Source organism: Neolamprologus multifasciatus, chromosome 20 (genome assembly GCF_963576455.1).
Source record: "Neolamprologus multifasciatus chromosome 20, fNeoMul1.2, whole genome shotgun sequence".
Taxonomy (NCBI): domain Eukaryota; kingdom Metazoa; phylum Chordata; class Actinopteri; order Cichliformes; family Cichlidae; genus Neolamprologus; species Neolamprologus multifasciatus.
Window position 1 is genome coordinate 30,177,908 of NC_140458.1, and position 12,037 is coordinate 30,189,944.

The 12,037-nt window shown below is 41.6% G+C and overlaps 1 protein-coding gene across 4 annotated transcripts; it reads right to left on the reverse strand.

Moving 5' to 3' along the window:
- Positions 1-561: 561 nt before the first annotated feature.
- Positions 562-11,954, reverse strand: znf362b (zinc finger protein 362b). Of its 4 annotated transcripts, none has more exons than XM_085147274.1 (9): positions 11,745-11,954; positions 9,516-9,579; positions 8,587-8,818; positions 8,042-8,146; positions 7,521-7,839; positions 6,120-6,344; positions 5,707-5,785; positions 5,428-5,586; positions 562-2,804 (listed from the first exon to the last, which is right to left on the reverse strand). In XM_085147274.1, the coding sequence occupies exons 2-9, from the start codon at positions 9,576-9,578 to the stop codon at positions 2,688-2,690; spliced, it is 1,299 nt and encodes a 432-aa protein (XP_085003400.1). In that variant the 5' UTR covers position 9,579; positions 11,745-11,954; the 3' UTR covers positions 562-2,687. The 4 variants fall into 4 exon arrangements, with proteins under 4 accessions (XP_085003400.1, XP_085003399.1, XP_085003398.1 ...); XM_085147273.1 differs by having other exon boundaries at positions 8,587-8,845; XM_085147272.1 differs by lacking the exon at positions 11,745-11,954 and adding an exon at positions 10,885-11,690.
- Between the last annotated feature and the right edge of the window lie 83 nt (positions 11,955-12,037).

The following is a 12,037-nucleotide window of genomic DNA, read 5'->3' on the forward strand; positions in this document are numbered from 1 at the left end:
AGAACATTGCATCCTGGTACGGGAACAGCTGTGTTAAGGATCAAAAAGCTCTTCAGAGAGTGATCCGTACGGCAGAACGCTGCTGCAGGGCTGCTCTCCCCTCCCTACAGGACATCTACACCAGGAGATGCTGGTTTAGAGCAGCTCAGATATTGGAGGAACCGTCCTGTCCTGGCAACAAACTATTCCAACTTCTGCAATCAGGCAGGTTTCGCACCATCCGGGCAAAAACAGAGACGCTTGAGAGGAGCTTCTATCCTCAGGCATAGCATCCATAAGCGACACATCCCAGCCTCATTCTTCTCAGCTTCACTACAGCACTAGACACTTTAACACCCACTCACACAATGTACATTTTCAGATTTTCAATTTAAAAATTTCCAGATTGTTTTATTTGATTTAATTCACTTAATGTACATAAAGTTCTCTCTCTTTTTGCACAGTCGAGGAGCGTGTCAGGACACATTTCACTGCGTGTTGTACTCGTATATCTATGCATGTGACAAATAAAGGATCTTGAATCTTAAAAAAAAAAAAAAAAAAAAATCACAAAATCGGTGATTGATTTATAACAGTCTGTTTATTAAACAAGGTAAAGATACAAAGCTTTTTTTCCTTTTTTTTTTCCTTTTTTAAACACTGATAACCTTAGTTTAACTTCTCAGTCTTGGCTGTGCATATTTAGTTGTCTAGAAACTGTATATGAAACCACAATGCAAGACAGGAAAAAGTGTAATAAATCTACGCAATATCATTTCATAGAGAACGTGGGTTAAACAGTTATACAGATTACAGCTCAGGAACTCCATGCGGAAGGAAAAAAAAAAATGTTTTACACGACTGAATACTGCAGAACACAATACAGAGTAATGGAAATGGGATGGTAAAACAGTTAAGGCTTACATGTAAATAACTGATATAAAACATGAATATTAATAACATACAGGTAGACTAAAATAATTACAGTAAGCTCTTACATAAACCTTTACAAAAACCCAAAGAAAACATGTTTATGAAAACTTAAAAATAGGTACTATAAATGAGTAACATGTTTTACAGTACAGCAACATGTACATTTTCCCATTATCTCAAGAGAGAGAGAGCAAGTTGAAGAGGCAGGGTCTGTTGTTGGCGTAAATGTCTGTTTTCAGGCCAGTGGCTTGAGTAATAAGCTTTTATTCTTTTGAAAACATACTATATACTGTATATGTATTTTACATTATTCTCAGTTCCATCTCAAATGTAACGTCTAGCCGTAGCACCTTTTCTGAAGTGCCCTGAAGAATACAGGGTACCCTATTAGTACCATTCAGAGGTTACAGGTACAGTAAAAATACAACAAACAATACTGTGTACAATAAAAAGAATATTAAAGAGAGAGAGAGAGAGAGAAACAAAAACAAACGGAGAAGATCCACCCCTGCGTAACCTCATAAAATAGGCCTATTGAATATGAATCATACTGCAGTTTATTCCAAGTAGGTAAAGCTTATTAGAGGCTAAAAAAAAAGTTACTGGGTTGGAGTAGCTGTACAATAACTTCACATTTTGGTCCAATGTTTAGCTTTAAAATTTACTGCTCAAGTAAAAATTAATTTAAGCTGAAGCATATTTTGAAAAAGTGGGCTGAGTAGAGTAGAGCTGGCACTGATACATGTGCAACATATACTTGTAATTCTTTGAAAGTATAAGTCAAAGCTTAATGGAGCGGGGAAAGCGGACAAACACTTTTACAAGATTTGCTTTCGCTTCAAACCTCACCAAAGTTCATTATATGGCACTAACTAGTGGAACGAGAAACACACCAGAAAAAAAAGCAGTGTTTTTTGATCATATGTTATGATCATAAAGGTGCCATAAAGGTGAATGTTAAATATGGAGTGAACATTTTTTGAAAATAATAGCTACAAAAAAAAAAACTTCCTTCCCTTCCATCGAGCTCTGCTTTGCCTCCACGAGCCAATTATCCAACTTCTTAATACAATCATTAAATATTTCAATTGTCATCTACCGATTGCTTTTCTTTAAATTTTGATGACCCTGTGTTTGCACAAAAAAAACCAAAAAAACATTAAAAAAAAAAAAGAGACTGTTTTTTTGTACACAGTCGGTACTCTTAGCTGCCACGAGTAATGCCATTTGGCATTTTCCATCCAACGAGATTGAAACAATTTGACCAAAACCACAAGGCCTAAAAGTGCTTTAAGATTATCTTTGGATGTCTCCAGAATACACCCAGCAAACTTTTTCTTTTTTCCCCCTGCTTTTTCAATTTAATATTCGGGCAAATATCATCTGGCACATTTTGAAAACCCATTTCATGGAAGAGAATAAAAACAAAAACAAGACAACTAAAACATTTTTTTAATGGCCAATGCATCCGGCGGTTTACATGATGCTTACGAAAGTGCTTATTAAATCTGACGCAAGACATTCTTTGCCACTCGATCCCCTGGACAATATCTGGCTGTATTTTTACATTCACAAAATAACGCTGTGCTCCTTTATGATAGACGGCCTGTGTCGAGACGGATGGAGGCAAGTCTGCTTACAAAATCTAACAGTGAATGCTCATGTCAGCTGTCATAATGCTAATGTAAGCCTTATGTAGATGGCCGTGGGTGCAGGGCCTCACAAGCTCCAGCCGAACGCTGACTCTGAATCTTGATGCTGAACGCTCGCGGAGCTCAGATGAGGGAGATGCGTATGGGGATGCTGGGGGACTCTGTCCTCTGGGGCGACTGGTGACTCACCAGGTGCTCCACCACCGTGTGTTTGGACATGTGCTTCATAAGATAGGTCTCCTACAAGAACAGGAAAACACACCAAAGGGCAAAAAGATTACTGCTACAGTAATTTAAAAAGCGCCTCTACTCCAACTAGTTCAGCTGAAGTTGATATTGACATTTGTGGTCAAAAGGATACACACACCCCCACTAATATTTAATGAAATCTCCCTTGGAAAATTGCTCCTTGACCAGATCCTTTTGGCATAATGCTGGCTGAATATTTGCACACTCAGAGTTCATTTAAATGAGTTGGTTTCCTGGCACAAACCCAGCATTTCAGCATAGTCCACAGATTTTCAATAGGGTTGAGGTAAGGTCTTTGGGAACGCCATTCCAGAGGCTTAATGGGCCAATTCTAACCAAATGCAGCCTAGAATCATCATTTGAAACAACTGTACATAAGTACAAATAATTTGGCTCTGTCCCTACCTTGCCAAGGTCTGGAAGAAGACCTAAACGGGCACTCTCAAATCAGATTAAATTGTCTAGGGTGTTCAAGAACAAGACAGGAACCACCAAGGCTCAAGCTTGCCATGAACTGGAAACTGCTGGAACATCAGCATCACTGTTCACAATGAAGCAAGGTTTACTTTCCTTGGACTTAGACGGCGCTGACCAAGACAGAAGCTCGTTCTTTAAACTTGATGCCTTCAAGCTCAATGAAAATTTGCAGCTGGTAAACAACAATTGAACTATCTGGGCACAATGACATGAAGAATGTGTGGAAGAGTTAAGGTGAGGCTTTTAAACCTAAGAACAGAGTGCCAGCTGTCAAGCATGGCGGTGATAGCATCATGCTCTGGGGTTGTTTTGCTGCCACTGGTACTTGTACAAGGCACAAAGTCTATGGAATAATGAAGAGAAAATACCTCCAAATTCTTCAACTCAGCCTCAAATCAACAGCTGGATGCTTGAAACTTGGACACAGCTTAGTGTTCCAACAGGACAATGATCCCAAACATACATCAAAGCTGGTTTTGGAATGGATAAAGTAGCTTCTGGAATGGTTTTCCCAAAGCCTTGACCTCAACCCTACTGAAAATCTGTGTACTACGCTTAAAACAATTTCTTTTCTTATTTGTATTTAAGGTTAGCTTGTGCGCTGCTGGAACCATAATTTCCCTGAGGGGTCCTACCCAATGGATTAATAAAGCTCTCTTCTCTTCTAAAATACAGGTCTGTACCGGGAAACCAACAAATTCTTGATTTTAAAAGTTGTTAAAGATATATGTTGCACAATCCTTCCACCCCAGAAAAGAGAACTTCTGACCACAACTTTATGTTTGCCCAGATCCTCTTAAGATAGCTGGTAAAGGATATCAAAGATCAGTGCCTGCATTTCAACACCCAGTCAAACTTCAAATATAATCTGGCCTCAGGAAATCACATGATAGGGTGGGGCCAGGTTTCATAATGAACTCACTCGAACTCTCCACCGTTTGACTCATAGAACTGAAGAAGTTTCTCGAATGAGAGGTGAAACATCTTCAAGCAACTTAAAGAAGTCCAAACGCTTTTCTTTCCAAGCTCCTTAGACTTCAAATATAATCACAAGCTCTCGGCTGTTGGTCAGGATGTAGAGCAAGTTATCTTCCAATCGGAAGGTCAGTGGTTCAGTCCCTGGCTCCTTCAATTTGAATCCAAATCCAATTTATTTATATAGCACATTTAAAAACAGAAAGTTTGCCCAAAGTGCTGTACAGAAACAAAGGAGTAATTTGTCAATGTCAAAGTATCCTTGGGTAAGACACTGAACCCTGAATTCCCCTTGATATATTCGTGTGAGTATGTTAATGTTAGACAACGGGCTTAGGCACACAATAAAACACTATATGATTGGGTGAATGACACCTGTGGTAAAGAGTGCTCAAAAAGAGTGGAAAAGCACTATATACCAGTCAATTTACTTGTTCCTACATTTGAGTTTTCAGAGAAAAGGATATGTCATCATTGTATCCTATATGTGAATTAAAGTTTATCAGAATTAGTCCATGAATTTATGAATTTATGGCTAGATTTATGTAATCTTTGAGCCTTATTTTGGCCAAGTATTTTGTCAGTCCACAGCTGAGTCATTTTCCTGACGTTTTTGAATGCCTAGAGGCTCATCAGTTCCTAGTGTTAAAACAAAACTAATCAAAGCATAATCCAGCTTGAGGGACATTAGTTAATGCTATCATTTACAAGAATTTAAAGTGAAAAGTGAAACTGCCATGGACTTATGTAAAGGTAAGAACAATACAAGTTAAATAAGACTATGTTATCAAAAACAATGATCACACAGAAACGGCCAGCCCGATGACCTATTTGGACAGGTTTAGAGGAAACTGGAGGGATGTGCATTGAGGAGTAGATGAAATACACATATTTATATTAATCAGAATGGGACAGACATACAATGCGAAAACATAATGCTTCCGGACCTCAGCTATAGCTTAAACATATTCTTTTAGTCCTTTTTGAGTATTTGAACAGAAGCAAGGACACGCTAAGGTGTTAAATATCTCAAACAGGAAACACACCGACTTCTAGTCCAAGAGAGAAAAAAATATTATCAAATGTCATTGATGCAAGCAGTCTGCCAAAAAACAGGTGTGGAAAACCTGACATAGTGAATACTCGCTTGTGGTTTACTTACTGAGGTGTAAGCCCGGCCACACATGCTACAGCAGTAGGCCTTAGCGTTTTTGATGGCATGCGCTGACAAGTGGATCTGCAACGATGCAGAGTCTGAGTAGGCACGGTAGCAGTTGGGACATTTATACGGCTTGTCTTTATTGTGCTGCCTCTGGTGAGACTGTGGGGGAGAGAAGACACGGACAGAGGTTGTAGCGAAGTCCACGTAATTTGAACATTTGCAGCTTTGCATCTGAACCTTTTAATCAGGATCAGGTCACAAGAAGAATCTCTGACTGACCTGGAGATTAGACAGCTGGGTAAAAGCCTTTTCGCATCCAGGGTGGGCGCATTTATAAGGCCTATCGCCGGTGTGGATTCTGCAGCAAGAGAAGCAGACGGGAAAATGTTTTTTATGACAGACGCCACTGCAAGAGAACTCCTGCAAAGAAACATCAAAGTATATTCAAAGCAGCAGATTTTCCCTGCATATAGATCACAGTCGTGGTCTATACGTGAAACAACAAAAAGAGTTCCAGCAAGGAGAAAACAGATATAGCTGTAAAGGGGATGACAGGTATTCAGGTAAATTCTAAACATTAAATATTAGTAATGTGTGACGACCAATCAGATTTGAGATGGGCAACAGTAGAGCCACAGAGGCAGCTGAGATCAACTTGATTTCTCACGCTTCATGTTCACAGTTTGACCAACCTGGTATGCTGCTGCAGGTGTGACAGCTGACGGAACGAGTTCTCGCAGTAGGAGCAGTGGTAGGGTTTGATCCCCAGGTGAATGCGCAAGTGCTGGGACAGGTAAGAGGCGTTGGCGAACGTCTTGGAGCAGTGGGGACACTTGTGCGGTTTGGCCTCTGTGTGGGACTTGGAATGAATCTGCATCTCTGACTTGGTTAAGAAGGTAAGTGGGCAGACTTTGCATCTTGGGGACAAGAAGAGACAAAAAAGATCAGATCTAAACAATTTTGAAAGATTAAAATCCGCCTGCCTACAACTAAATAGAAAACGTAGCATAACATCAGTTTTTTCCCCGCCCCAGTACGCAGACCACTTCAATAATTTTAACAATAATTTAAGAAAATCATCAAGTCTTAATCACACTTTATGGCAAAAGTAGCAACAAAAACTGAAAATCAACTATAGTTGATTAACTAAGTAGTAACACATGATTTTAAAAATCCAACAACACCAGCATTGCTAACCTTACAATTACGACTGCTCCTTTATTCACAAAGAATTCCCACAGCAGGTACCTCTGCATATCTGATTTTACTGATTTTATTTACACTGAACAACCAAATGATGTAATCTCCAAAAGAGTGTTTGAGGTGGGTGTGTTAACCACTACACTATGGAGCCACTAGCTTCATTATCTAAAACTTTCAGCTGACTGACTTAAATGGGGTTTTTTCTCGCAATAAAAAAAAATTGAGCTTTTAAGTCTTTGTCATAAAAGCTTAAAATCTGAACACTAATGAGAAATTGCCGAGCCTGTCAGCTGGCTTTCATTGCAGCCTCTGGAAAGTCCTGGTTATCATAAACTAACATAAAATAAGAAAAAATATCAAAAGTTTTCCCAGGTAGCAAGAGGAGGTAAATATTAGCTGACAATTTATTAGCAATTTCAGCATTGCAACATTTGTCCAGTGATCTTTCTACATGCTTTCTCCAACCATCAGTCTCTGTTCTTTAAATATCATGGGAGTTTTTTTTCCACCTTGCCTTTCTGACCTGCTATTAAACAAGCCCTCCTCTCCTCCCCAACACCAACTCATCCTCCTGGATGTTCTGGGAGGGTCAACCCAAGTTCAAATCTTCCATCCGTTAGCTTTACCTCATTGCAACCAGTGCTCACTCTTTTGGGTTCAGTCCTTTGGAGTATGTTTGACCGACCTTTTTTTTAGTAAACCTTTTGTCTACTCAGGTGAAAGCTGTGCTCATATTAAAGCCTCGGTATAGAGCGCTTCTCTCATTCTCAAAGTTCTCTCAGGAAAATACCTATCAATGCTTGCAGACCTCATAGAGCTGTCAATTTACTTTGCAAGATCAGCAAAGAAAAACCTTCTGAAAACAATAGGAGCTGCTTTCTGAATCCAACCTGTAGGTTTTGCCCTCTTTGGGTGCAATGGTGACACATCCTTGATCAGCCAAGATGGGGTAGGGCACCACCAGCAGAGGACCAGATGTGTTTTCGGCTTTGATCTTCTTTCTTCCCCGAGGTGCCTTTGGCGGGGGGCCCAACAGTCCTGCCAGGCCTCCGGCCTTCATGTGGTCAATGCCAGGGCCACTAGCCAGTCCAGAGATGATGTTCACAGAGGGGGCGCCACCCAAGCGGTTCTGGCTGCTGGAGGTCGGAGTCGTCGGGGTCAGGGCCTCTGAGGTGCTGTGGCTGTCGGGTCGAGATGAGGGGGCCAGACCTGAGAAGGTTGGAAGAAAAACTGCATTAGCAGGTATGACTAATTCAACACCACACTCTACAGAACCACACCAGTGTACTGCACAGTAAACACCATGTGTGTGTCAATTTTCCATGACAGTTTTCTTTATGTTATCACACCAGAGGCTGGCTGCCTTGCTGCATTTCTCCTACAAGCTTCACAGATAGCGTGACGGCTGTACCTGAGCGATGGTTGATCCGGCCAGTTTGCTCACTAAGGTGTCTCATTTGCCAGTCCTCCCATAATCCTTTGGCCTTCACCGCTGACTTGTCATCCATATTTCCATCTGGAATTTATAAGGTGATGGTGTGTCAGTCAGTAAAATGTCTCGTAATCCGCACAGGCCTGATTCTACGCCACGTCTACGAATTCATTACATCAACTATTAGCCTGCAAAACTGAAGAATAACATTAAAAATGTTTTGATTTAAGAAAACCAGGCCTATCTGTAGCAATTATTACATCAATAACTTCATGTTAATTAAGGTTACTCTAGGGCTGGGTATCATTTTAAACCGTTTCCACATTTCTGTAAATAAGATAAATTTGCAACTGTGGGTTTTGGAGTAGCTGTGCAGGCATCACTCACTTTTCATTATGGATTTTTATTTGGCCTCTACCTTCACAATCTGTATATTATTACCTTAAACTCATCAGGCCACCATGCCAGTTCGAGACAAGTTGGCAGCACTTGGACATATTTAACACTATTTCAGAAGAACGTACCCGGTCCAGAACTGGAGGCGGGACGAGCGTGCAGGGCGATGTCCGGCTGTCCAGAGCCCTGCGGCTGTGGGTGGTGGCCCGGAACCTGTTGCGGCTGAGGCTTTGGAACCTGCATACCGTGCTGAGCGCTACCGTCCGGGGACGAGGTGGGAACCAGCAGCTGCTGAGAAGGGGTGGAGGTAGGTGGCAGGTGCAGGGGTCGAATCTTCTCAGCCATCAGCTGCTCCTTGATCTTGTTAATGAGGACCAGGTTATCCAGCTGAAAGGGTTAACGGGTCATGCTCAACAGAAAACAGCCGCCTTGTGTGAATGTCATTCATGCCATCAAAACATATCGCAGGACAGAAAACACTGATCAGCACACGATTAGCTTTTACCTATGACAGAGGTGAGCTAAAGTAACGCCCACCAAACGCTTTAATCCAGCCCACTCATGGAGGAGGAGCATCAATTCTGGACGTTCACTGTATTTTGCAGCACAAAGCACTGCATTTGTAATGTTGTTAAGAATGGATTGTGTCCTAAAAGTGGTCGTCTGAACTAGCAACTTCATCCAAGCTGGGGGGGGGGGGGGGGGCTGAAGTCATCATACTGTTGACTTTGAGTTATAACAGCAGTATTCCTTTGTAACAGCAGCAGACTGACTACATTTAGTCAGTCTGCTGCTATCTAGTTTGTAATGCAAACGTTTTCAGGAAGCACTTGCGCTTCTTTGGTCCGGCCTGCTTGAGATGAATTTGGGCTGCGTGTGTGCCCACGAACTCCAAGGAGTCTGAGGCACCCCCCTTATCTGCGAGAAGAAACCGCGAGCGGTCCTCAGCGTAACAGTGATGGACTGGTGCTGAAAGGCTGAAAAGACATTCACACATGGAAACAAACGGGAGTGGAAGGTGGAAACATCACAGTAATTACATGCTGAGCGGACTTACCTGGCCTGGCATGGACGGAGGCGGCGGCCAGAAGTATGGGTTGTTAAACCGAGGCTCTGCCATCCTGAAGTGTGTGACATTTATTTTAGTCGCTTTTCAAAGATGCACATAATGAAGTGCTCCCTTACAGAGCACTGTTGTTAAAACTGCACGTAGAGTAAGTTAATGCTTACAAACAGGCAGGCTTAAACTGTGAAGCTGAAAAATCTGACACCTTAACCACACGCTGCATGTGGCTAGTTTCATATGTCATGCATGAATTTTCTTTCAGGCCTTGTGCTGATCACATCCACCTAGCTCTGCATCCACTTTGATGTCACTTTAAGGTGTCGAGAACCATTTCTGGTACTCAGTTAACGCCACGTATCAGCTGTTTAGACGGTTAAAGTTGCAGAGAATTTGCTGCATTTACTTCTCCGGACTGTTTGCACCACAGGCACAAATGTAGTACGCATTAAACGAGCGGCTTCTAAATCTGCTGCTTTTGATGGATAAATGCACTTTGTTTGTTGTGATTGTTTGAAAAAACAAAACAAAACTGTGGGGACAATTGAATGACCCTCGTGTTAAGTTAAGATGTGTAACAGCTGACCTTGAAACGGTTTCATATAGAAGACCTGAGTCTGATCATGACCGCTAGTGCTCTGCGATATTAAAAATTTTGGTACTGATCCGATACCAAGTAAATACAGGGCCGGTATTGCCAATACAGATACCCTATAAAAGAAGGCTTATGCAGGGGAGAGCAGTGTGCCGTGATTTATGAGATGAATCATCATCAATGATCATCTAAACCACTTTGGGTCAATTTCTGTTGTTTAAATATGCTACAGCCTATAAATAGTTAATGCAAAAATGTTCAGATATTTTTCATACTGGATGTATATTTTTTCATTTAAAAAATGTCCACTATTTCACACAATGCAGTGGGCTACATGCTAAACTTAGAAGCTATAAATAAAGTATCGATCACGTGGCTCTAGTATGATCCTATACCAATACCAGCGCTGGTGTCAATACTATCAATATTTGATCGATCTGCCCACCTTTAAGACAGGCTTTGAAAGGCAGGGGGAAAGTGTGGAAGATAGTAGTTTGGAACTAGGGCTCTTATTTTGTTGAAAAATAAAATGAAATAAATGCTTTAAGATAGCTGAAAAAGAAGTTTAATTAAAAAGGTAAATACGATTTTTTTTTATGTAACAGTGTAAAAACTCGCTAGATGTCAGCTCACGCTTAGAAGTCGATGTCGATGTGTGTAAATCAGGCCTACAGAGTAAAAGTGACACAAATCCACGCAGCTCTGCCATCTAAATACCACCTACAATATGCCTTCACTTCTAAAAAAAAAAAAAAAAAAAAAAACCACATCAGCATGATCCTGCGCCGTTTAGCTCGGGCTTGATGCCCCTCTGCTCCTTTTGTCTGAATTCCTGCAAATAAGTGGACGTCGCTTTTGCAATTTTTCCACAAAAACCGCCGTGAAAAAACAAGACAAAACAAAACTTGAACTTCTTTGACTTTTTCGGACGTGTCGGCTGTCTGGGAGCAGCTCCAGACTCGCACCGACGGAGGATTGTCCGGATCGATCCTCCCCGGTGCGACTCGACACATTCTCAGACAGTTTTCTTAAAACATTTCCAGACAAAAGAGAAACAAAAATGGCAGCCTTATTTTTATAAGGCGGGACGCCATATTCTGCAGACCCCAAATTTTTTAGGAGCATGAACATGTTGTCGTGTGGCGGGTGTTTGGAATGAGAAGCGGCCGGAGACCAACACAAAGGTGTGTTTATCATGTCGGAGGCATGAATGATTGTTTACGGCGAATTGCAGGTTTGAATAGCCCGGCCTCCCCACCTCTTAAAAAAACTGACACTTCCTACAACAACCATGCCCTGCAAGGAGGAAAAAAAACACACACACATACACACACACACACACAGCACGGAAACGGACAAGCTTGATTCATCAGTGCCGATTAAAAATAACCGTAGCGATTCGTTAAGGTCAAAATCGGAACCGGTGCACAACGCCTCATCTCCCGACAGACTCTGTGCCATCTTAAGCAAATTTCACTTTTTTTAGGGCTGCTTTTTTCTACATTCTGTAACTTTTGGACGAATCAAAGCAGAGAAATTGCATTTTCGTGCTAATGCACGCACCGAGAGGCTACCGCTCATTAGAGAAATGCACAGCAACGGAAACATGTAAAGACATGCACAAATACCTTGTGTCCTGATTGCAGATATTGTCTTGCGAGTACAGCTATAATATAAAAGGTTGATGTTCTTTCTGCCTCCGGTCGGACCACCGCTTCCGGGTCGCTTTGTTCACTTCTGGGTGCTGCTGCTGCTGCTGCAAGGCTCAGCACAGTGCTGTCGAGAGGGGAAATATTGTGCTAAATGTTGCTTTTGTATTTTCATACCACGACCCACTTTATTCGCGTTTAACAGCATCTCAGCAGAAGCTACGTCAACGCAAGCAGGGCCGTTAGTGAATTTTCAAAGTGCACACATTAGC

What these genes read in the sequence shown, in the direction of transcription:
- znf362b (XM_085147270.1), bottom strand. Translation starts at nt 11,129, where the DNA reads ATGTGTCGAGTCGCACCGGGGAGGATCGATCCGGACAATCCTCCGTCG. An exon ending in CTCCGTCCATGCCAGGCCAG is followed by an intron (nt 8,846 to 9,515) that starts GTAAGTCCGCTC and finishes TAACCCTTTCAG; the next exon opens with CTGGATAACCTGGTCCTCAT. An exon ending in CCGGATCAACCATCGCTCAG is followed by an intron (nt 7,840 to 8,041) that starts GTACAGCCGTCA and finishes CAACCTTCTCAG; the next exon opens with GTCTGGCCCCCTCATCTCGA.